The following is a 24455-nucleotide window of genomic DNA, read 5'->3' as shown; positions in this document are numbered from 1 at the left end:
CCGCTATAAAAGAGCCCCGACAAGCCCGAATAGAGCCCAGACGTCAGACGCGAGTCCAGCAGTCGATAGCGGCTACACTTCATCCCCCTCGAGACAGCGATCTTCATCATGGGCCGAAGACTGAGCATCGGACTCGCCGCCGCCGCTATCCTATTCAGCTGCATGCTGCACTTCGCCCTGGCTCAGGTATGTGCCACGTGCCTGACCTTTATACGCTATTATCTATGCTATACCGATATTTAACGCTCGATACAACTCGATACAACTCGCTCCTCGAAGGTCACCTTCTCCAAGGGCTGGGGCCCGGGAAAGCGCTCGGCCCTCTACGAGACGGACTGCAGCAGAGTCAACTACAAGTCCCTGGCTCTGCTCTTTCACACCCTCCTGGTATGCATATACCGTATACGTAGCATATAAGATTTCCCATAGCTAATCATCCCCCGACTCACCCCCGTCTCGTTTCTCTGTTTGCGCAGGCGGAAGTGAAGCATCTAATGGCCTGCGATCATCAAGCCACCGTCAACTACCTGCAGAGCGTCGAGCGACAGTAGCGGCAGTCCGCCCCTCAGCCCGTCCCCGAAAAAGAAATATACCTGCTCGCGCACACCCACTGAATTATTCACGCGCAGTCGTGCTACTGTAGTCCACTGTCAAAACCATCAATAAACCAAGTAGTGAATTGAAAATTATTGGCCTCTTTCAACTGATTTCGACAACACGATTTTTTTAACGATAAAATCTTGTGCTTTATTGCATATTTTCCTCGTCCATCGTAAATCGTTAACATCGTCTCCCTCTCGAGTTCTCATGAGTAGTAGTGACAATAATGACAGTAATGCAGATAATCAACGTGGCTCTCTCCCAGGTCAGACGGTAACGCCGACGTCCCCCAGAATCTCGGACAGCTTCTCGAGGTGCTTGTTCACCGAGGCGTACTCCTGCCGGCTCCTGGCTATCAGCTGGAAAGCGTTGATGTACTCGAGCTCGGAGAAGCGCGGCCCGTGCTCCAGCACGCTGTTTAATATCTCTTCGGGTGTCTCGTAGAACAGCTCGAAATATTGCCGCGCGTAGTCGAGAGCCAGCTCCCGCGTCAGCGTGATGTTCGTCAGGGTCTGCTGCAGAGTGAACACGTTCCTGCACATCCTCTGTATTCCGCTCTCGTCTATGCGCTCGATGTACTGGGCGCACGTTATCAGGATCTTCGCTATCAGGTGCCCGAGACCCTCGAAGATGTACTGAAACGACCGTCGAGTTCTCTCACCTGTTCTCATCGTATATCATAATCGAGCGTGCGATTTAGACACCGAACGTACCTTGGTCTTTTTCGGGTGAAGCGTCGACTGCAAGGCCTCGTCGATGTGCTGCAGAACCCTGCTGAGCTCCTCGACGCGGGGGTCCGCTTCTTCCGGGTCTTTGACTCCTCCGATCCCGGTCAGCAGGCTGCTCTCCGATCGCGGATGCAGGTAGAAAAAGCACTGCACCCTCACCTACTCTCACGAAAATAGGACTGGATCAATGTCCGAAAGCCACTCTTCCTTTCCCCCTTAATCCACGTTACGCTTACCTCCAAATGCAAAACCAATATGCACGTATTAGCGAGATCGTCGTACTCCTCGGCCACCTGTTCCAAGCACTGCACGAGGGGATCGGGCATGGCCGGCAGAGCGTTCGCATCCACGTTCCTCTCGTGATTGGACTGACGCAATTCCTTAATCAGCGATCGAATCGACAGGGAGAACCACTCGATGCTCTCCTGCAGCAGGGCTAAGCTCCGCAACTGTTCGACATCCGAGAGAATTTCATTAGGGGCGATGCCGCCTTCCCCCAAATTGCTCGCCAGAATTTCGGCTTCTCTGAGATTTCGTTGACGCACGTCTTCGGGGCTCTCCTCATCCTGAGTCTCCTGCCTGCGTGGTGGCATTCTGCGCCCGGTCGGCCCTCTCCTGTACTGCTCGACTTCGCTCTTCATGCTTTCCCAATTCGGAAGCGATCTGCGCAGGCGTTTTCAATCAGCGAATCTTGGCCGCGCTCGTCAACTGCAGCCATTGGGAAATTATACAGTATGCAGTACTCACTTGATGAATCTGCTTATGTCGTCGTCTTTGAGCCAAGCAGCTGAGCAGATTAAACGGTCGTGTCTGTCCGGCTGAACGATCCCTCGGTATGCGTTCAGACAAGTCTCCCGATAATTGTGCAAAACGTTCAAAGCCAATGTACAAAAGTGCTCTCCTTGCAATGGCAAGGCGATCATCAGCAATCGTAGTTCGGCCACGCACTGCTGAACTTTAACCGTGCTCTAAGAACAAGCAAACCATCGCCATTTAATTTAATTTTTTTTAATATATACAACTTGGCGCTTTCGCCCGAATGTGACCGCGACCCCCTTTATACCTGTAGTAACGGCCTGCTCAGTCCAAGATCTCTCATGCTTTCTGGAGAAGTTGTCGCGCGCCATGCATCCGGGCTTTTTGTCGCTGCATCTATCGTCGTCGCAACCAGCACGTGGTGCCTTCCCAGATATACTTCTTTCACGTAGTCTGCCAAAAAGTTATTCAACGAGCACGGTGAACTTCTAGAAATATAGTTTACTCCTTAAAATAATAGTCTTTTGAAAATTCATCAGTCCGCAAGAAATCAACGTTACTTACCCCGAAACAATTCCTAAGGCTTGCTCGACATCGTCGATAAACTGCATTATTGGTTTGAATATAAGAGTGATATTTTTTGGATCCGGTTTGCACACTAATATCTTGCTCGCTTTTCCTTGTTTACTATCCTATAAACAACATTCCAATCATTGCAAATATGTCCTTTTTTTTAATAAATCAATAAAAAGTAGGAGTAACTCACGGATAAACTAAGACTGCTATATCTGTGATCCTTGAGATAATTATTTAAAGACATGGTATGAGACGATGAATCAAACTTAAAGAGTAAACCGTTCTTTTGACGCTGAGGTCTCTTTTTAGCGAAATAGGCGTTTATATCACTGGTTTGTTCGTTCAATGAGACTGACGTTTGAAAAGGTCCATCAACTAAATTCTGTACATCTAGATATTCAGTCAATACTATTTGCAACTGTAAGGATAAAAAAAAATAAGATTCAAGAATCGAGATGATGAATAACGGTTTTCTAAAATGCTAAATTTTATCATCTTACCACTGCTTGAATACCACTCCAAACATCAGTCATACCGTAAAGAGGCACTTCTAGATTGTGTTTTTTTATTACATGTGCAAAGCCACATAGAGCTAGAGAATGAGAAGCAATGACCTGCTGAAATCGCTCGAAGACTACGTTTAAAAGCTGCAAAAGAGGCGATTGACTTGACGATTCCGTTTTACTGTATGTAGAAACGTCTTGAACGTTTATGTTTGCAAGTCCGCTTGTTAACTTATCCAATGACGATTCTTTAACAGTTTTTGAAGCGTTTTCAATAATCTTAAGCAATTCATTTTGCATTTGTGCTTTTATAACCTGACGAAAAAAGTAAATAAATATTGAGTTTTATGTCCAATGATAGACAGAGAAAACCTACCTCTATAGCTTCTGGGATTTGATTTAGTAAAGCTAAACATTCTATAATGATAGCCAAAAAGTGTTGGGAATTTTCCTCTGGATTCAAGTTATTTTCATCCTCCACAAGGTTATTCAAATCTTCTAGGCCTACACTGCTTGTTTTTCTGCATGATAAAAAAACATGTTAGTTATCATTGAAATCATATCTCATTTTATTAATTTATTTCACGCCTTTTACCTAGACACTTGTCCAGATAGATACCCTGGTACAGTAACATCAAGTAGATTTCTTTTTACTTTATTACCCTTGGAATTTCTCGTCTCATTTCCACGTTGGAAATCCCGGTATGAACCCTGTCTTCGTAACCCTGATTCTTTTGGCTGCTCTTTGTACAAATGTTTGTTCAATTCTTCTAGTAGTTTAGTAATAAGTTTCTGCTTCTTTGTTTCTAATTCTGTTCTCACTTCTCGAAGGGCCTCTACACCCTCCAATACTCCATCACCCATTGAGAGAGCAGAGACAAGTAGTTGTGTTGCATGTAAATAATGCTTTTTTTCTAAATAGTTGCTCAGCTTAATAGGCATCTCTTTTAATTGATCGCTTTATAACAAATAATCAAATATTAATAAAAGTGCATAACATAAAATTATAAAATTATCTTGGAATAAAAATAACTTACACATCATTTAAAAGCTGCAGAACATGTTTGTGTTCAACACCTTCTAACCACAGTGCCATCAGTTCCTCACGTCTGCAATTTAACAACTGTTTACAAGCATTCAAATTTTCTTTAACAGAATGTATTTTTTCACGCGCTGCTGTCACTCGTTCAGATAGTTCACCAAATATCTAGAGACAAATAAGAGTAAATGTAGACATGCCGTACAGGAGATAATGCACAGTATATGAAAAAAAAATCGGTTGAACGTACTCTCATAACCTCTGTGAGATCTCCTTCATGAGCTGAAACAAGCTCGTCTAGTCTTTGATCGCATTTTTTAAAGTCTTTTTCAAGCTTTGCTTTTTCAACCTCACGCTGTTCATTTGTTTCACTGGCAGATAGGGCACGAATCACAGTTATTAACAAGCCACTCTGAAATACACAATTGGAAATAACGTTAATAAAACAAACAATAATACAGAATAAAACCTAAAAATTGTCCTTACTGTTTCTTTAGAGGGTTTGATACCCCGAGGAGGTTTAATAGGAGGTGCAATAGCATCTCCCATGGTATCAGACATGAGTTCAAATTGTTCGGTCAAATATAAATATGCAATTAGAATTCATCAATTCAATCGTAAATTGAATCTCTTTCGCTTTTGCCCATTACAACGTGACGTTATTCCTTCTCTTGTATCAGAACTACTAGATATAAATAAGAAAATATTTGACGTTTACACGCATCTTATTGCGAAATTGCCTGCTGCACTGTGTATTGCTTTCCAAAGTTCGAATCATCTGTTTTTAGCACTGTTCTTACTTGCGTTCGGCACACATCACGTTAACCGATGGAGCGATGACACTAAACAGACAAATATATACTTATACGTGCATAGTATAGCTATATACACCTATACAGATACGACGGTATGTAGCGGTCTGAAAAACGGGAATTAGAATGTTGATGCCTAACCTAACTGCGCGACGCACTTGACACCCGGATCACCGTGCACCAGACTGATAGGTATGTATAATGTATATGATACGCAGTATCTGCTGAGTTGACGATATGTAGAATATACATAAACTGTACCTATAACATGCTTACTTGTACTGAGTTGTATCCTTATAGCATTGTCACTCGACGTTTTTAGCTATTATAATATAACATATTATGCTGACCCGAAATTCGCCGGATCAGTACGACAGTATACATGATACCTATATATAAACATTTACAGATTATACTTACCTATGGTAATTCAATAATTGCACTAGTCGTGATAAAGTTGATTCATTCCTCATTTATTTAATTTTACAAATAATAAATTAACAATATTTTTTCTACAATCATCGTAATCGTAAATAAAAAAATGGTTTGGTAATTATGCATAACTGGCAGTATATATAGTCTTTAATCTCACGATTCATTAATAAATATAAAAATTAGTTTAGATAAAAACTCGGACCTTATGTACAAAAATTCTTGTTTGTTTTTCATGATTATAACGGTAACAGACTAGACCATCAATTAAGTAAACGTTTTAAGCCACTCATTCGACATTTTTTTTCATAAATTCTGATTAATTTTTTTCTTTTTCGTGTTTGTGTTTTCGTGTGCATATATAATCATCACTTTCAATCGTTTGATCTAATCTGATCGTCATTGAAAAATTTATCGGCTTTACCGACAAACGGATTTATAATTTATCTCGTTATTTTTGATGATAGTTTACACATACTTCAAACTTTTTAACATTCTGCTCGATGTCAAACATACTTTTATTCACTACTTTGTATCGCTAATAAATTACTATCTTGTCTATTATATTTATACACATCTCATGATAAACTTGTGACTAATTAACATTTTTACTCTGCCTACACATATTTTTCATTTTGCTTTGATGGATCGGATACTATTTAGCGGCTTATTATCGCCATCGACGCTGTATAAATGTAGCATAGAAAAATTTTAATACATTAAATATAAAATGTCAAATATACGAATTATCATATTCTAATTTACTTGCTTGTAGTTATCTAAACGTGCGTTGCATTGTAAAAAATGAATTCAACACGTTAAAATTTTGGTTAAAAAAGCAGTTTTTTTCGTTACGCAGATTAAACGTTTCGTTGACAGCAGTGATAAAGATAATGTCGACGATGATAATGGCAATATGATAATACAATGCAGTTTATTGCTTTGAAAGTTGATTCGTTCTATAAATTATCGTTTTAGGCCAAAATACATTAAAGCAACATTTTTCTCGAATATTGTTTCAACATTTAATAACATTATCGTCAATGTATGCCCAAAGTATAGACATAGTTTCTGATTTCTCAATCGCACACTAAAGTAGCATACGTTTTTCAAATCGAAAGCAGTATATTCCCTTTAGAAGCTATAAACTGATGACTACAATATGATTCATTCGTTATATCGTTAAAAAATCGTCAAGCGCCATATTCATAACTAAAGAGATCAAATGATTTCAATTGCTTACAGCAGTGTACCAGAGATAGATTTGGAAACAGTCCTAACTTTTTTATACTAAAAATTCTCACGAGCAATTATACGCCACTTTTATTCTATTTACACAATTTGTGCGAATCATCTTATATCGCGAGTTATAAGTTACGCGGATCTTCTTTCTTTAAATAGAATTTAGCACGAAAAAGTAAAGGATGCTTGCCGCTTGTATTTTCGATTTTTATAAATGTTTTATGTTCAATAATATAAGAAGTAATAATGAAAATAAAAATAATAACAGTATCATCAACTATCTTAATGTTAATGCTAATTATAAGTTTTACACTATACAGAGATGTACAAAAGATCGCCTGATGCGTTATACTATTATTTTCTATACATTATGTTCTTATACGCTAATCGAAAAATTTGGCAAAGATAGCTTTAATACAAAGTAAAATAAGTGTAAGAAAAGAAGACAAATTGAGCATTTTATGTACAACGTACGCTGAAAGACAGATAAGAAATTTGACGACTTTTTTTAGATTCATAGACCGATGATTATGGCGTATTCGAGTTATGCGCACCCGAGAGCGAAGATTGTCTTGATCATCTTTTCTTTATATTAATATATATATTTATTTATAATATATGTATACTAATAGCACAAAACGAAACTCTGTGTGAAAAAAAATCCAGACAAGTTAATTGAAAGTTAGTAATCAGCCTTCTAAAGTTTGCGGACGCAGCAACGAATTTAATATTTCTAATGTTAAACTTTCGGTTTGTAAATATAGGCGTATGTAAATGAAATTGACGATTCGTGTAGTCTTGCCAACCTTGTCAGATTTCATGCAAAACAACGTTTTGTGCTATTAAAGTTTCGTTATCACAAGAGCAGCTAGTCACTAGCAATAAGTAGGGACGGCAAGATGAACAATTAGAGGGGTTATTGAACAGAGAACTAATGATCTACCGAAGTACTAATGCGGGTTATGGTGCTATTCGTGGCGAGCCGAAGTGGCAAATTGGCTTGAAATTCAGTCGGTTGGCTATCCGCCGGTTCAGCATCAAGGTTGTTTTCAGATCGTTGAGACTGCTTCCTGCCAATGCCCAGACGCGATATATTAAAGCCCAAAGCAGCCATCTCGTCATTTTCCGAACTGGACGCTGCCAATTCGTCTACGTCGCTTTCCGCTATTAAACAACGGTTGTATTAAACAAGATGACAGAATCGTGAAAAATTTAAAGTCGCTACGTTCTTACATTGCAAATCGTGTAATAACTGCACTGCCGTTAGAATTTTAGCTCGGTGTTCGGGATGCTGAATGCGAAGATAATCAAGATCAGCTGGTTCGAGCTCGCGAAACAATTCAAGATCTTCATAACCATTGAGCAGGAAGACTGAGATGTACTCCTAAGAAAAAAGGCAATTTAGTGTTATTTATTTTTAACAAAATAAATGAAAGAGGTTTTACAGAGCTCATTGGTCATACCTGAAGATTCATACGTTGTAGGAGTTCAGGTACTGAACCTGGTTTCTGTTTGTACTTTTGACTCCACTTTCCACGTCGGGGAAAACGCTCGTTTATTATTTCAACGTTGATAAATTTAAAGTGCCCTAAGCGGTTGTGCACCATACCTTTCCAAAGACCAGTGTTGTTCATTTGCAGAACGTCAATGATATCGCCTTTCTGCAAACAAGCAGCATGCATATAAGTAAACTGTGATTAAGTGATAGGGCAACAAGTTTTGAAATGATTACCTTAAAAGCAAGAGCGTCCTTGTCATAGGGGCTGGGCATGCAATCGACGAGCGCCCTAGCACGGCAAAGCACGTTAACTGCTCCAAGAGCATTCGGAGTTATATTAGAAGTTTGAGGGCTCCCGGGTTCGCGTTCTTCGCACGAGATCGAGCTATGGTTACTGCCAGCGCGCACGAGAGCCTGAGTACTACTCGAAGCACTGCCGCTCGGCAGACTTTCAAGACTGCTAGCACTGCACGGAAAACCAGCCTCGCTAATCGAACCACGTTGTTGTCTTAGTCGATTGATCTTCCGCTGTACGTCCTGTCTAAGAGTTCTCGCTCTGCCTGCGATACCAACAGCCGCGGCTCCTTCTCCGAGTCCGACACGCGCTCTGACTGCACTCGTCGCTGCAATCCCTGCTCCTGAACCGGCTGCTACTCCCACTGCAACTGTAGGGGCTGGTGCGCAGATTCTCGTACTGCCACAATTACGATCGAGAGGCGGTGGAGCTGTATACTGTTGGGCACGCCACGCTTTGTTAGCCTCCTCTTCAGTTGGATCTGGATCTTCGTAATCGGTACTCTGACTCCGTGGCGATTCTTCGTTTTCATCCTCCTCTCCACTACTCCGACTCTGAATTTTAAATAAATATTCTGGTTATCTTAACTGATTTTGTATGATTTATTAATTGTGCTGCATTCTATAATCCGACCTGAACATCGCTGCTGGCGTATTCGCCGCTTTCCCGCGAAGTTCGCGAATGAGTTAGGGGTATTATCGTCGGTGGATTATTGAGTCCTTGAGGAACTATTAGGCCTCTCATCGTTGAACTTGATAATTTACGAGAGCGGTCTTTTGGCAAACTTATATCACCAGCTGTGCGTAACGAAATGACGCTCTCTTTTCTGTTGTCAGGCTCAACATTCATTCTGTAGCACAATCTGCTGAAACATTGTTTATTCATTTATTGATGCCATCATTGATTTTCTCGTTTCTTTAATTTTTCTACACCGACCTTCCGTTTTCGATTCTAGCATTGCTGCCGCCATCAGCTCCTGCCTCACCAGTATTGCAGACCATCAAAAAATCTTCGGGATCTGACTCGTACGGAGGTTCGTCGTACCAATGTTGAATTCCTCCACCGACTACTTCCAACGTGTGCATGTCGCCGCATCTCGCCTCTTCATCGTACATGTATGTATCGTCTACAAACAGAAATCAAGAAAATTGGGATGTCATGGGTTACCTTTTTTAGCTTTGACTCTAGACTTGCATATACTAACCTGGGTATTGGCTCTTATCCTCTCGTCCTAATAGCATTAAACCTTGCCTGATGTCCTTTAAAATCTTTTAAGGAAACAACGTTTTTTCCAGATTAAATAATTATTCCAAAAAGCGGCGTTCAAAACATACAAACAAATGTAAACTTACATCTTCGTGCTCTTTGTTGAATCTCTCCTTTTTTCTCAATGCCTCCTGGACTTTTAACTGCAAAGTAAGCTCAGAATCAGTACAAGAAACGATTTAACAATAATACAATATTTTCAGAAAACTACATATGAACACAGCAACATTTTCAAAAAGTATATCATCATACTTTGCACTGTGTGGTATCTAAAATATGTTCTGATAAACGTTAAAGTTTATAGTGAGCAAATATTATAGAATTGATTTTTCTTTCGTTATTTACAAATGACGATTTCTCCATTTTTACTTTAGTTGCTAAAGTAACAAATCTAGAGATTAACTATCAAGCAGGTAAGAAAAGCGTCTACAGCATTTGTAATGTATCCACGAATGAGTATTTTGTGTGTGTGTGTGTGTGTGTGCGTGGGAACGAGGCGACGCTCTCTGTGCCCTGTGTAAAATATTGTATGTTCATGGGAAAGGTAAAAATCATTCGTTGCACTTCCGCAAGTCCATAAGCTGCTTTCGGCGCAGAGAGAAAAAGGATAACATTTTCGTAGACTTAATTTATATTCGTAAAAAACATTCGCAAAAAAGATACTAATATGCAAGTAGAGTACTTATGTTTGAACAATTAACAATACCCTATGTATGGTCTCTTCAAAGGTGTTGGCTTGACTTCCATTTGCTTGGAGATACTTCAGTCGATCGTAATCTCGGGGATCAACCATAGAACGTAGAACCGTGTGTCCAGTATCTGGAGTTAGACCCAAGCCGCTCTGCAAAACACTATCTGGGGTATCAACCTGTTAAAGGAAGCTGAACTGAGGAAAATGTTTTGATTGCAATGCTATGGAGGATGAATAAAACTATATGAGTTCCTGCGATCTGTTTTCAAAAAATTTCAACCTGCAACATTTTTATTAGCTACCCACAAACTGACATATTAAATAAAAACTAGATGTAAAGCTTGATCAATTTGGAACTTTGTATAAACATCGCATGCTATGGAAATTTGATGATTTTTTTTCTTCTCAAACAAAAGACTATTGAGTTTTTATTATTTTATGTCCAGGATATTGTGGTCTCATAAAAAATTCTAATAAGTATAAATTCGCCTATGACAACAACTGGTAAAACGTCGATTGTTGTTACAAGCATAATTGATTTGCAACCATAAAAATCCTTGCACAAGAAGCTTTTGTTACCTAAAATTAGCATTAAGCAGTAATAAAAATCATGTTCCTTTTAGTTATTTTCCATCATTTAAATATCTAAATCATTTTACTTTACTAGAATCTAGCTAGGTTGTAAAAAGTATAAGTGAACTTTCAAACTTTGTACAAATTGCAGATTAAGAAGAAATATTTTTACAAAGAGCATGAACTAGCTATATTTGGTTCTATTACAAGCTACACTACTTTGTTTGCTATGGATTAGTGATATTTCACTTTATGTATGTTCAAGAGCTACCATATTTTTTTACACAGTGCATGTGGGCAGCAGAAATGGAGAAATCAAGGTATTGCAATTAATGGAAAAAGATACTGCAAAATTCGTATTTATATCATCATGCTCAAGAGTATCTTTTTCGAGAACTGAACCTTAATATTGTTATGTATGGAACTGCATAGTATCAAACTTATGTACTAAAATAGATTCAATTGAAAGATTTTGTAGTTGTTTGAAAACCAGGCAAATTGATTAGAATACAAAAACGCTGTTATTATGAATATCGAAAGATACTTTTCAGTATGTATAAATCAATTGATTATTAGAATAAATAGAAAAATCGGTTTTCAAGGAGTCTTACACGTTGTGGCACACCAGATCGGGGTGTATTATGTCTTGGGGAACTTTGTGCCTGATTATGCTTATCTTTCCTGACAGTTTTTAATCCTCTCAAAATCCGAGAAAAAGTTGTCTTCTTTTTACTTGTATTCTGCCCTTGCTCTGAAATTAAATGCATAAATGAAAATCAGAAATATATTGGAGGATACATATACATGTTTGCTGCTTCAGGCAGATTGTTACATTAAATACAGAATGAAGATTTACCATTGGGTGGGAACTCGTAAAAGAAGGCTGACCTCGGACTCAAACAACTGCAAAGTGAATTACAGAGTTAGTAATTGCATGCAAAATCAAGTTGTTTTGTATGCAGCCTGATGCCTGTTACCTTTGATAAAGGGATTGCTGTTGCTGCTGCTGTTGCTGCATAGAATGATTGGCCAAAGTTAAGTGTTGCGTTGCCAGGGCCAACTTCTGCTGCCTCTGCTGCATCATTTGTCGGCCAAAAACTCCATAGCCAAAGCCATAAATCTCGTCTTCTTCTTTATCACTGAGGCAAGAGGATGGCTGCGCGGACAGACAAAGTTGTATGGTTAAACGCAAGCGCAAATTAGGGAGGTAGTAAAAAAAAAAAAAATAAATAAAATTATTACGGAGTATTTTCCGGGAACGTAAATAGGCTGCGAATGACTAGTGGTGAGTTGTGTGCTGGTCATTCGTAGATTGGCATCGGTCTCGCGGCGTCGCAGCTCCTCGAGGGGCTCGAGGACGTCGCCGTAGTGCGTTCGCAAAAGGTCGGCATAGCGCGAGGCCAGACCCTCCAAGTATCCGCGCTCGCCTTCCTGCATAAATACATAAAAACGTCGAGACGTTGAAAAAATGTTGAAAGTCAATATAGTGTTGTCTGGGCGTACAGCATAGACCAGCAGCAGAGAGTGAGTATCGATTCAGCATTGAATGCGCTGGGTAAAGCAGAGCAGGAGCCAGACAGAGAGAGAGAGAGAGAGAGAGAGAGAGAGAGAGAACGAGCGCGCGGCAAGGGGTAGGGGGTAAGCAGCGTAAGAAGAGCAGAGCAAAGTATACATAGGTATACAGCGTACACGCGATGATAGGCCGCAGAGAGGCAGAAGCGAGATAGAGCGAAAGAGAACGAGAGGGGAAGGAGGAAGACGAACCGGTGTCGTGTAGGGCTGGCAGGCGAGACGAATGCCGTCGGTGCGGAGCTTGTCCTGGAGCAGGAGTCGCAGCTGCATCCTGGGTATGCGGACGAGCTCGGCCTTGCCCTCCTCGTACTCGTCGATGAACTTGGTGGGCGGCTTGGGGGCCGCCTGTTCCTCCTTGTCGGGGGTAGGAGCCGCGGAGAGTAGCTCCTGGCTGCTGCAGTCCTGCTGGCTCGCGGAGCAGAGGCAGGCGCTGCTCTCCTCGAGGCTGAAGTAGACGCTGGCGGCGCCTTCCTCTCGCAGCCTCTTGACCGACTGGAGCAGCCGGAGACGATGGCTCTGCTTGAAGACGCCTATCGCGTCGAGGTCCGGCTCGCTTATCTGCTTGCAGATCTCGAGGTCGTCGTAGCCGTTGTCCAGAAAGGACTCGGCGTACTCGCCGAGGTGGAGCGAGTGCAGCCACTCGACGACAATGTTGCTCGCGATGCTCATTTTCCAAGCGCTGGGCGACGGGGACACATTTTCCTCGGGCGGCTCGGACATCGGAACGAGCTGCTGTCTCCGTCGCTAAAGCTTAAGCTACTGCTGCTGCTGCTGCTGCCGCCGCAGATCAAACTCCAGCAGCAGTCCCACTGAGGAGAGGTGCACAGGCCGCAGCTGCCGCCAGCGCAACCTCCGCTGCACTTGTTTCGGGCGCCGCGGCGGCCTTGGCTCGGAGCATACTTTACACTCGGGTCCCCGAGGACAGCTCTCGGCTGGAAACCCGGATCAATCTCACAAAGCACCAGCGGCGACTCGTACGTCTACTGTGCGCGCGCGAGCTAACTGCTAGCACCCACTTTATGGCACACGGACACACTCACACTCGCGCACACAAGTTAGACAAGCCTCCGCAGCACTGTCAATCGCGCGCGACTAGTAGCCAGCTACTACTCTACTACTACTTCACTTCGGGCTCTGCAAGACAAGAGCAAGACAGTCAGCAGACTCCGCTCTCTCTCTCTCTCTTTCTCTCTCCCCTCTCTCCTCTCTCTCGCTCGCTCTCTCTCTCTTTCCGTCTCGCCGCGAGTTGCTCAGTGCTGCACTCGCGCGACTCGATAGAGCCTACAGAGGGCGCCCTCGTTCGCTCTCGCGAGTCTCGCCGCTCTGTGCTGTACATAAGCATTGTGCATGTGTGCGGCGGGCGGCCTTATACGCCGCGATCAGTCTCCGTTGCACAGCTCTCTCTCCCGCACTAATCAATCGGAATCCGGATTTTTATTTTTCAATTTTCTCGCTCCCTCGCCACCCACCCCTTCGCGTCAGCCTTATCCGCGCACATTTGACAAATCCATTCGCAGCTCGTTTCACATTTCATTTTGCTTATGGGTTTTACGATCGCGCGCGCAAGGAAGCGGTCGAGCCTACGTGATTGTTCTTCCTAATGAGCAAAAAGTTATTTCCGTTTAGCGACACGAGCAGTGAGCACTAAGCACAAGTTTCACAATATAGTAATCTCTTCTATATCCTCGACTGTAATACATTGTTCTCAGCCCGCAGAGAGTAGTATCTCTCCGTCTCGTTTGACGATCCCGCGACAATAAAAATAAAAGAAAAATGTAATGAGCACTTGGGCTTGTGTGTATACGGATAGGCATACGAAATAGCGGCGGTACAACAGAGTAGAACGTTATACCTAGTCGCTCGCGTGCAGCAGTACAGAGAATCAGAGATAATACATGCAAAATGTATATATACGTATACTGCACAGTTGTATAAGCCGCGAGCGCTACCTAGCAGTCGTTCATGCGTGCGCCTCGAACGGTAAGCAACCGAACGGAATTCTACTCAGCTGCGCGCCGCGCTCTGCGAGAGAGCGATCGCTGCCCGCGCGCTGTGCTGTGAAAGAAAAGCAGGAGGCGCAGTCAGTATACTCGGATGCGCGCCGTGAGCCCGTATGAGCTGCCCCCGAGACAACTGATTATACTCGCGTACGAGAGCTGCTCGGACTTTGGAGTGTGGCTGTTGCTGCTGCCACTTGCAGTATGCCCTGTCTGACCTTTGGTGAGTTTTCAACTCGAAATATTCTACGTTTTTTCTTTTTTTGTTACGCTTCGACGTGTTTTTTTGTCCTGTGTTGCAGCCGATGCCATACCGCAGTGCACCGAATATCAGTCCTAAACTCGACGTTTAGACGACACGATAAGGTAAGATACGTTTTTCGATTTCTGTGTGCTCGATCGCTGGTGTCTGTGTATTATCGTGTATACATGTGTGTCTCTTGCAGAGCGAAGTTATGCTACTTTCTCACTTGTAATACATGCGGGAAGGGATCAAACTGTATTGAGCATAAATTCAGCCGAGAGTGGGCGATACCGCAGCTCTCGTGTGTATGTGTTTGTGTCCGTGTTGCAAGACATAATAACACTCAAGAGGAATACGCCCACAATCTTCCTTGATATTGGCTCTGTACGCAACTCTCGCTCATATGTGTGACTGTGCAGTAGATTTTTCTTCATCTCCGCGCGCAACGAATAACTAATAGAAATTCAAGCCGTCTTCAATAACTATTTATAGGCATCGCAGACGCAGACACAATTGAAAACTCTACCACACTGCCATTATACTCGTCATGCTCGCAGATGGAGCCGTAAATTCGTAAAATCACTCCAGAGCGTCGTAGACAAGTACAAGCATTCATGCACGCGTGCCGCGGGATCGTCGCGACGAGTCAACAGCATCAGCGCCGAACAAAAGGAAGGAAACGAGGAGAAAAATAAAACCATGACTTCCGAGGATGTGTGCACTTACCTACAAGTGCCGCGAAAGAAAGCCGTTTCGCAAGGATCGCCGGCTCACAAGGCGATACACTGCAGCATGCTGGCCGATCTGAGCGATTTGGAAAATCTGCGGATCAAGGACATCAGTAAAAATCATCAGAACGGCAACAAGGAGTACGCGGCGACGACGAAAAACGGGAAGAAAATCGTCGAAGAGGCCGTCGCGGAGAGGTCAAGGCCGGGACAGAGGAGTGCAGAAAAAGAAGCAACGAGTAGCGCAGGACCCCAGGCGCCCCTCAGACGAAGACGAAGAAGCAAGCGAAGAAAATCCGAGCTCGAGGAGTGTCGGGCGGAGAAAAAGGAAAACATCGGCAGCAGCAGCATCGAAATATCGGATTTGCCGAACGAGCTCGAGCAGCTACTCCAGGAATCGGAACGACAGCTGCAGCAGCTGAAAGCAGACGACTTTTTGAGAAAAGAAGCAAACGGCGTTGATGCCCGCACGGAGCTGGAAGAGAAAAGGAGTGGTGAGTACCTATACTACAACAGAGTGTAGTTTACGAAATATTATCATCCACTTTAGTCGCCCGCGCACACGCGTCTATATATATTATAAGCTTTTTTCTCTCTTTCTCTGACGCGGCGCACGACTGATGATGTTATACGATGGGGGTCCGAGTGTGTTCTTGGCTCGCTCTATTACGGCGGCGGCTCGATCTGCGGCGAGGCCTCAAAACATGTGGTACAGCGGCAGCCTGCAGCAGCTGCCCGTTCGTGGAATCGATTTTTCTAATTCGCAGCCTCGCGCGTGTACTAAGCTACCGCGCTACGAATACTTACAGCGCTGATGCAGGGAGTCCCGTTTGCTCTCGCTAAATGAAAAGCCGTTATCCTCGTTGTTGATAATAACGCATAGAGGCGTTGCGCAAGCCCTTGGATGCACAATAAACGAAATAAAAGTCGCGAAGCCGATAACGACGAGAGAGGTCAACGGCATCGCGGCGGCGAATTATAACAGTTGAGACGTCGAACCGCGGCTGTATACGAGGAATGGTAATGCGGCGCGCTCTCTTGTGTCGTTAGCGTTCCGTGTGAGCGGAAATAAGGAGGGATGGCGTTATATGTTATTCCGGGCATGAGCATCGGGCTTTGATTATTATAATACAGCTGTGTAATTCGATTCCGACAAATTCGTTAATATTACCGATACGATACCGTACACCGCATTGTACTACCGGTCAAGCTATATACACACACGGCTCATTGTGCGATCAGATTGTGTAACAACGCGGGGCATTCAAATGCGCGCGAGCATCGCGAGGCGCTCGCCGAGTATTGACATCATAGCCAGTCGCCGATCGTGAGTTACGAGCTGTCGTTCTGGAATCAATCAGTGCACGAGAGCGCGCGCGCAAGCGTATACCTTAACAATACACGCAACGATAATGTTGGCCTTCTTTCTCGGCTTCGTCTACGTTAACATCGAGCTCTTGAGATTCGAACTGCAGATGGTCCTGCGTCCCGAGGAGTACAAGCTTTCCAAGTTTTTTCTCTGAGCCGCACGCGAGCGTACGATATAGGTACACGTATACCATAACTCGCGAGTACGACGCACTCGCGCGACGATGACGCAGCACGGCCTTATAATTGTATTCCCTCCGCGCGTCGCATTATAAGAGCCGCGCAGTGACGGAGAGTTTTGAATTGTTCGCAGATCCGAACTCGTGGAACGCGAGTATCAGCCAGAGATGGAGAAAAATCAAGCGAGCGAGCATCGTGAAGCAGGGTGTGCACGCGGTACGCGTCATCAGCTCCACGCCGACCAGTCGGGAAGTTTCTCCGGCTCCGCCGAGCGCGAGAGCCAGCATCGGCTCCCAGACTAGGAAAGTCTTGCAGAGCACTTCCCTAAGACTTCCCAGTGAGTATATGCTAATATACTAAAATGAATCCTACGCGCTGTTTATACGACGATTTTTGAAACCAACGAATTACGCGATCAATTCAAAATATCGCGCTTAAAGTATTCTTGATTGAATGCATGAAAGTACCGATTGGTAAGTTAAAGGGAGCAAGCTGCAATATTTCTTTTCTTCTGCACAGACACGGGCAAGGCCATCGCGGACATTCAGAACGCCCTGCGCAGTAAATTCAGCAAGATCAACGCTGGCATCCGCAGGCGAAAAGCTCTGAGCATCGTCGACAACTCGCCGTCGAACGGCTCGAGCTTCTACGTACCGAGTCAGCTGCTGCGCTCGTCCGAAGAAAGCTTGACGACATCTTATCACATACCGCGAGTTAATCTCGCGAGCCTTCGTCGACAATCGAGTCAGCCCGAAGTCTACGACTGCAGATCGGATGGATCGGATGTGCGGGAGGCTACTACTAGACGCGAGACCGTCAGCCCAAAGGAGAGCAAACCAGCCGAGAAGAGCCTGACTTGCAACAGTCGAAGTCTCGCCAACATGTTGACTCTGGCCGAGGTGATCGATCGGCAGAAGCTCAGCCAATCCCTGCGAGAAACGGACGAGGGCTTGAATTCCGATTCGGAACTGGAAGAGCAAGATCTGCGCTTTTGTACGCTGCCAAGGCCGGCGGCTAACAAAAACGGACACTTCACCATCATGACCGCGAGATTCGTCAAAGGCCCGGGATACAAGGGCTTGGGATTCAGCATCGTCGGGGGCACAGACAGTCCTCGAGGCAACATGGGCATCTACGTCAAAACTATCTTTCCAAACGGACAGGCTTCGGATTTAGGCATCGTTAAAGAAGGTGCGAGCTGCGTAGAACATTTCTGTATCGTCTGCTTAGAAATGCCTTATAGCTACCATACTAATTCATTCACTCTTGATTGTTGCAGGCGATGAAATCTTGTCGATCAATTCCAAAGCTTTGCACGGCATGACTCATGCTGAAGCAATAGCGGAATTCAAAGCCGTCAAACAGGGCGACGTGATACTACACCTGGGCCGGCGCATTCACGCGAGACACAAACGAAAATCCTTGGCTCTAACAACGCCCACTTCGCAAAAAGCGCCAAACGATTCTCACTCTATAAAACATCAGGCGAACAATGACTGACTAGTCATTGAACCGCGTCGCGTACAGCCATTAGAAATGAAATGATATCCGTTTTCAGATTCAGGGCTCTACAACGTTTAAGTGATAGTTATATATATATATATATATATTGTTTTTTTTTTATTTTTACTGCAATTAACGAGCTATGTATTTTTCAAATATTGATATTTTTCTAAATCAACCTCAAAGGGCGTTCTAATGCAGAGATGCTTTATGATTAAAATATGAGTAGATATTCCATTAGAATAGATTCCAAAAGAAGAAGGATAATATAAAACGAACGTTGTTTACTACATATACATTCGCAATATTCCGTCTTCATTGAAGCAGTTGTATGTACATAAATATGCAAGGATAACATGAACAGTCGTCGATAAATGTTTCCAAAGATAATATCCAAAAATTTTTAACTAAAAGGCATATTTTATATTTTTATATTATACAAACTTAAGCTTTTGTAGTTATTTAACAGTAACATGCGGTTCGTAACTAAATATAAACGTTATAAATTTAACTATCGTGGATTTTTTAGTTGTACAGCCTTCAAGCACATTTCCTCTACTCACGATGTAGATAAATATATATACTTTAGTTATCACACATTATTCCTTTTTGCGATGATTCACTGAGCGAGGATGAGTTTGCTGGTAAGTCAATACAGGAAATTTCGTAAAATAACAAAGCAAGGATTGTGTTCGAAATAGGTATTTAATGTGACGATTTTGAAAAGTTGTTACAGCAAAAACATTTACATACATCGATAATGTTTTTTATTACAGCGGCGCTAAAGTTTAACTTTATCAGCCCGAAATGAATAAATCCCATGTGCAAAATTGCAAAGGCACAGACTTGTGCAATACCTAAATATTATATACTTGATAATGAGTATCATCACTTTCATAATGTTAAAAAAAATGAAATATATGTTTCAAGTTTGTTTCCGTTTGTACTCAAACTATGATTTTATAAAAAAAATCGGCAAAACCACTTTTGATAAATTACCATTCGTGGACAAAGTTATTGCAGTGGCTCGATTATCGCGTAAACTTTTTTACTAGGAATTACCACTACAACAATAATGAGTACACAACTGGTACTTAAAAACAAAAAACAATACTAATACACAAACAATAATAAATAAATAATGCGAGAAATTTAAATATCGAAATCAGAGCGATGCTCGAAGAATAAAGGAGCGCGCACCTATACTTCGTTAAAATCGTTCTGATGAATATTGTAAGCACGTCCGCCTCGTCGCGACTCGGAAGGTACAACAGCTAAATTTTCCGGAGAAATGGTCGCGGTCGTTTCTACTTTGGGCATGTTTATTTCTTCGGCGTCCGGTTGCGAGTAGAAGAAGTTGGTCGACTGGCCGGTCGACGGTTCTCCGATCGTTGCCGATTCCTTGAGGATGTTATCCTGCGCGCTCAGGAGCTGCTTGAACCGTTCCTCGTTTTTGTCCTGCGGAAAAATAGGAGTGTCAGAGACGCGTCGTGACGCAGCCAGGCGGAGAGAATGTTTAATCTAGATCAAAAGCTACCTCGCTCGGGATCAGTAGATAAGCCATATTGCGCGAGTGTCTGCTGGAGGTGGGGGCGTGCGATTGACTTGGGACTTTCGATTGATCGGCGGCGGGAGCGGCGTTATTGTTCTTGGTCAGATTGAAAGCCGGTCCGAGATTGATTCCAAGCCACTGGGAGAAGAGGGCTATACCCTGTTCGGCGCTCGCCGATACCGCAGCTATGAGCTCCTCGGCGTTCAGGCCGTCCTCCTCTTCTTCCTGCGCTTCCTGCTCCGGCTGGGGCTGCTGCGGCTTGTCCTGCTGCTTCTCCGCCTCGAGCACCTCTGGGCTAAGCGCGTCGACGAACAAACGCGTCAGGCATCAGAAATCTGCAGCGCAGAGATGAGCTAGCCGAGATGCGGCGCATACTTACAAACCGATGCTCTGGTCCTGGCGAACCTGGCCGCGATCGAAGTTGAAGCAGCCAACCGGATAAGTCGCCTGTGCTGCTCCCAAAAGAGCGGGCTCTATGACGAGGCAGCCGCTGTGCGTCGGCCTGCCCTGGCTCTGCACTGGCTTCATGGAGACGAACTTGGCACAGATCTGCGCCAGGTCGGAGAGCAGATTCATGCAAGTAGGTTTATGTGCCGCCGCATCTGCGAGAATAAAAGCGACGGGGGTATACTCGTAGTAATGATGGCCGCGCGCGCACAGCGAAACCGATTTATCTACAAGACACTGGCTTACCGAGTGCAATCGTCGCGTTGTGGAGCGGATTGTCGGCGTAGCTCAGGTTGAGCGAGACGTTGTTGTGCTGGTGGCGGACGTTGACGCAGGCCGGCCCGCCGAGATCGATCGAGGAGGTGAGATTGAGCTCGACGCAGCAGAGGCAGCTGGACGTCTGGCAGAGGCAGTTGTTATTGTTGTTGTGGCTGCTGCGGTCATCGTCGGCGGGGGCCGCGGCGGCAGCGCTGACCAGCAGGAAGAAAGTCGCGACGAGGAGCAGCAGGCCCTTGAGCCGGCGTAGCGGCGGCATTGCCAGTGCAGGCGGGGGTCTCTCTCTCTCTCGTCTGGCACACACTGATGGACGACTACTGCTACTGAGCTCACGGCTGCAGGTGGTTATGCTTCGAGACTCGTCGCAACTTGTGTCGTCGTGTTGTGTGTTGTGTGTATACGCCTCGCTCTCGACGCTGCGGCGGCTAGCCTCCAAGTGCCGGCCCCTGGCCCAGCACAGAGCGAATCTTGAGAGAGTCGCGCGCGTGAGTCGGTGAGCGGAGAAGAGGCCTACTGACCCGCTGACCTGATTTCTCGCATTCGCCGCGCCGCTACCCTAGTCCCGTTAATTTCTGCCGCTGGGCCCGCTACTTTCTCCCCGCTTCCTCTTCTTGACGCCTCGCAGAGTTTGTATACCTATATCGTATGCATACGCGCACGCGTATATACCTATGGGGCCCCGCGACGAGTGACGACCGCGTCGATGCGCGTTCGGAGAAGATATCCGCCGCCGCCGCCGCCGCTGCCGCCGCCGCCGCCGCCGCCGCTGCCGCCGAAGAGAGGGAGAAACTTTCGCCTCGGACTGCACGCGTAGACGAAACGAGTCCAGTTACCAATCGACGACGCTGCCTACCAGTCGATCACCAGCTCTAGTTCGATAGATCATATCTCTCACGCGCGATTCGGATCGCTCTCCAGCAGGATGCGCTTGTCGACCATCATCGAACTGCTCCTCATATTCTTGCTCATAGCCTTCGCTGCTTACGGCAGGGTTATCGGTGAGTATGCTGCAAGCGTGATAATTGCGCCATCTTCTGCTGTTTACCTGAATATATGAATTATTTGCCGATGATGAAGAGCGAGACAGTGGCCGGCAACGAGGGATCACCGATGCCAGCGGCGGCAAGAACTCGACGGCGGCGGCTCTGCAGATCAAGCAGGCCACCGACAGCGTCAACAAGTACTGCGTCTGCAATGAAAACATCTGCAATTGCTGCCGGGACTTTCACATTCCGCTCGTACAGTTAGCAGGACCGGGTAATTGCAATGCATATACACACATACTCATATATGTCTTCAACTGCATTATACGTTAACTGTATATATTCTCCCGCGTCACAATGTAGGCTGCGCTTCGCTTCAGTACCTTCAGGAAGACAAGTTGGCCATGCAACTGAGCATAGGCGACAATATTCTCTCGAGCAACATTGTCAATGGTAATTGCCTACTTTCGCATTAGCATATTCTGCGCTGATCTCGTAAACTGTTTATGTAAAATATTATGCATCATCCGCTGTTTTCTGTATGTCTAGGTAAAAACCCGAAGCCAGTCTGCGTAGCGCTGCCCGGAGGTTTCTCCAAATTCTGCGGCAAAATTTATTCCATCAAAAAGGAAGCCGACAAACACTTCAAAGCCTGCCTCGGGCTCGAATTAAGGTCAGCCTCCGAATTGGAGGCCAGCTTGCGAGTGAGCTGTTTCCGGTAATTCAGGCGCATCTTCTTCTTAAATTCCGGCATAATAAATTCGGCGCTCACTTTATACCTAATATACGCGCGCTTGCTTCTCGCGTTTATTCTCTGTTGCAGCTTCGGTCCCGACGGTCTCAAGCTCCGACCCGCCGAGCCACTGCCTGCCGCAGCTCTCGCCGAGTCCACCACGTCGTCGGACGACGACTACGACGATCTCTTCGGTCTGGACGACGACGACGACGACGACGAGGATGACGACGAAGACGACGACTACGAGAGGGTCTCGGCCGATGGCAACTCCGTCACCCCTGCCAGCGAACAGCCGCAGAATCAGGAGCAAGAAGAAGAAGAAGAAGACGACGAAGAGGACGACGACCTTCTCGGATTCAGCGCGCTCTTCGACATCTTCGCCGGGGACGACGAGTCCAGTTCGCCGAACAAAAATAAAGTCAAAACGACGACCACCGCGGCGCCTATCCTCCCGCCGTCCTTTGCCATTCCCATCTTGGCGCTAACCACCACGCAAGCTCCCACCAGCAAGAGTCCTCCCGTTGCCGCTGCCCAGCCAACCACTGCGGCCGCGATAGAAGTCGCCGACAACTCCGCAGCCACTGCCCAAAACGACGATGCGAACAAGGTGGAAACGGCAGCCGCCGAGGCTGTTACTACTTACGATTCCGCGGACGACACGACCCTGTCATCGGTAGACGCCGCCGAGGAATCGGCGACTAACGCCGAGGAAATAATAGGCATCACCGAGAGAGACCTCAGCGCCGTGCAACAGTCGACCGAGATGACCGCGATTCAGAAACTCAAGACCAAGCTCGCCGCCGCGGCCGCTAATGACAAGATCAAAGTCAAGAAGGTCAAAGTCCCGAACAAGGAGAAAATCAGCATCACCTCTCAAAGCGCGAACGCCATCAACAAACAACCTACTAAACCACATCCTGTAGCGCAGCAGCACAACGACGCTGCCGCTAACGACGAGGACGAGGAGGACGAGGAGGACGACGATGACTACGATTACAACGACAGTCAGGCCGAGGAGGACATCGAGGACATCGAGGGCACTAGCGCCGAGAAAATTGACGAGGATACCGACTCGCACAAACAAGCAGAGGCCGAGGCAGCTGACGAGGACGATGACGATGACGAGGAGGAAGAACAAGTGGAGCAAGACGAGGACGAGGCTGTTCAGGACGAAGACGAGGAAGAGGATTCGGACGAAGATTCGGAAGAAGACGCGGTTATCAGCGCTCTCATTGAGGCCGAGGAGCCGGAGAAAAATAAGAAGAATCAAGCCAGCAAGCAGAAGAAAAAGGCCGACAAAGTAACAGCCACCAAGGCAGAAGCAGCGAAAGACGAGGAGAGTGATTACGGCTATGGTTTGGCCGAACTCTTGGCTAGAAAACATCAAGGCCCTCCGAGCAGGAGCAGGAATGCTCAAGCCGGAAGCGCGAGGCAGAGCAAAGTTATGAGATTCTAATAATAAGAGCTTGGAGCGCTATGTGACTTTCTCTTGTACAGCCATACTCAGATAATTATGTCGCGACTTGTACATTGTACTATTTATTTATTTATTTATTTATTTATTTATTTATTTATTTATTGTTTATTTATGATTAATCGATGTTTTTTACTTTCTGTATTCTCTGTAATTTTTTTACTCATCAAACATGTGTTTAAATTCATTGATTAAATCAGCTTTTCTATTAAAATACCCACTGCAGTATTTTATTCTTATTTACCGCTATCGTTTCCCATACGTGCAACAAGTGGCACAGGCGTCTATATGGATGGACATTTTAATATTGTTGCGGTTAATTCATGACGTCATGAGACGTCGGCGTGGCGTTTAGAACCTGCTGGAATCTCGAGTATCCGTATA

At 45.0% G+C, this 24455-nt stretch overlaps 6 protein-coding genes and 1 long non-coding RNA gene across 11 annotated transcripts; 4 read left to right on the top strand and 3 right to left on the bottom strand.

The window, feature by feature from the left end:
* The first annotated feature begins 36 nt into the window (after positions 1–36).
* On the top strand, positions 37–656 carry ACP (AKH/corazonin-related peptide). The gene is made up of 3 exons (NM_001167727.2): positions 37–186; positions 280–387; positions 477–656. The coding sequence occupies exons 1-3, from the start codon at positions 109–111 to the stop codon at positions 549–551; spliced, it is 261 nt and encodes an 86-aa protein (NP_001161199.1). The 5' UTR covers positions 37–108; the 3' UTR covers positions 552–656.
* Positions 657–721: 65 nt separating this feature from the next.
* LOC100124272 (exocyst complex component 4) lies at positions 722–5218 on the bottom strand. The gene is made up of 13 exons (XM_001608145.6): positions 4689–5218; positions 4453–4614; positions 4201–4370; positions 3759–4121; positions 3540–3684; positions 3161–3478; positions 2851–3078; positions 2649–2776; positions 2392–2572; positions 2076–2296; positions 1565–1991; positions 1314–1487; positions 722–1235 (listed from the first exon to the last, which is right to left on the bottom strand). The coding sequence occupies exons 1-13, from the start codon at positions 4761–4763 to the stop codon at positions 867–869; spliced, it is 2961 nt and encodes a 986-aa protein (XP_001608195.1). The 5' UTR covers positions 4764–5218; the 3' UTR covers positions 722–866.
* A 248-nt stretch (positions 5219–5466) lies between these two features.
* On the bottom strand, positions 5467–13775 carry LOC100124271. Of its 3 annotated transcripts, none has more exons than XM_008217786.4 (14): positions 12776–13775; positions 12254–12442; positions 11989–12167; positions 11868–11914; positions 11623–11762; positions 10454–10615; positions 9834–9890; positions 9686–9749; positions 9418–9607; positions 9115–9346; positions 8421–9035; positions 8152–8349; positions 7922–8072; positions 5467–7852 (listed from the first exon to the last, which is right to left on the bottom strand). In XM_008217786.4, the coding sequence occupies exons 1-14, from the start codon at positions 13301–13303 to the stop codon at positions 7620–7622; spliced, it is 2985 nt and encodes a 994-aa protein (XP_008216008.1). In that variant the 5' UTR covers positions 13304–13775; the 3' UTR covers positions 5467–7619. The 3 variants fall into 3 exon arrangements, with proteins under 3 accessions (XP_008216008.1, XP_016845914.1, XP_016845915.1); XM_016990425.3 differs by having other exon boundaries at positions 9115–9343; positions 12776–13702; XM_016990426.3 differs by lacking the exon at positions 10454–10615 and having other exon boundaries at positions 12776–13699.
* On the top strand, positions 9437–10696 carry LOC116417739. Its single transcript, XR_004228007.2, has 2 exons — positions 9437–9596; positions 9777–10696. It is a non-coding gene; the product is annotated as an uncharacterized LOC116417739 (long non-coding RNA).
* Positions 13776–13969: 194 nt separating the features above from the next.
* On the top strand, positions 13970–19114 carry LOC100124270. 3 transcript variants are annotated; one of them, XM_008217778.4, is made up of 6 exons: positions 13970–14803; positions 14883–14946; positions 15027–16046; positions 17234–17437; positions 17620–18291; positions 18380–19114. In XM_008217778.4, exons 3-6 carry the CDS (start codon positions 15524–15526, stop codon positions 18598–18600), a joined length of 1620 nt encoding a protein of 539 aa, XP_008216000.1. In that variant the 5' UTR covers positions 13970–14803; positions 14883–14946; positions 15027–15523; the 3' UTR covers positions 18601–19114. The 3 variants fall into 3 exon arrangements, with proteins under 3 accessions (XP_008216000.1, XP_008216003.1, XP_008216001.1); XM_008217781.3 differs by having other exon boundaries at positions 14588–14803; positions 15382–16046; XM_008217779.3 differs by having other exon boundaries at positions 14588–14803; positions 15317–16046.
* A 175-nt stretch (positions 19115–19289) lies between these two features.
* LOC100124269 lies at positions 19290–21565 on the bottom strand. Its single transcript, XM_031932551.1, has 4 exons — positions 20849–21565; positions 20535–20757; positions 20141–20450; positions 19290–20061 (listed from the first exon to the last, which is right to left on the bottom strand). The coding sequence occupies exons 1-4, from the start codon at positions 21135–21137 to the stop codon at positions 19804–19806; spliced, it is 1080 nt and encodes a 359-aa protein (XP_031788411.1). The 5' UTR covers positions 21138–21565; the 3' UTR covers positions 19290–19803.
* A 131-nt stretch (positions 21566–21696) lies between these two features.
* Positions 21697–24285, top strand: LOC100679407 (serine-aspartate repeat-containing protein F-like). Its single transcript, XM_003424596.4, has 5 exons — positions 21697–21876; positions 21956–22135; positions 22225–22314; positions 22411–22579; positions 22685–24285. The coding sequence occupies exons 1-5, from the start codon at positions 21801–21803 to the stop codon at positions 24051–24053; spliced, it is 1884 nt and encodes a 627-aa protein (XP_003424644.1). The 5' UTR covers positions 21697–21800; the 3' UTR covers positions 24054–24285.
* The last annotated feature ends 170 nt before the right edge of the window (positions 24286–24455 follow it).

This window comes from Nasonia vitripennis, chromosome 5 (genome assembly GCF_009193385.2).
Source record: "Nasonia vitripennis strain AsymCx chromosome 5, Nvit_psr_1.1, whole genome shotgun sequence".
Lineage (NCBI taxonomy): Eukaryota > Metazoa > Arthropoda > Insecta > Hymenoptera > Pteromalidae > Nasonia > Nasonia vitripennis.
This window is presented reverse-complemented; position numbering and strand designations above follow the sequence as displayed.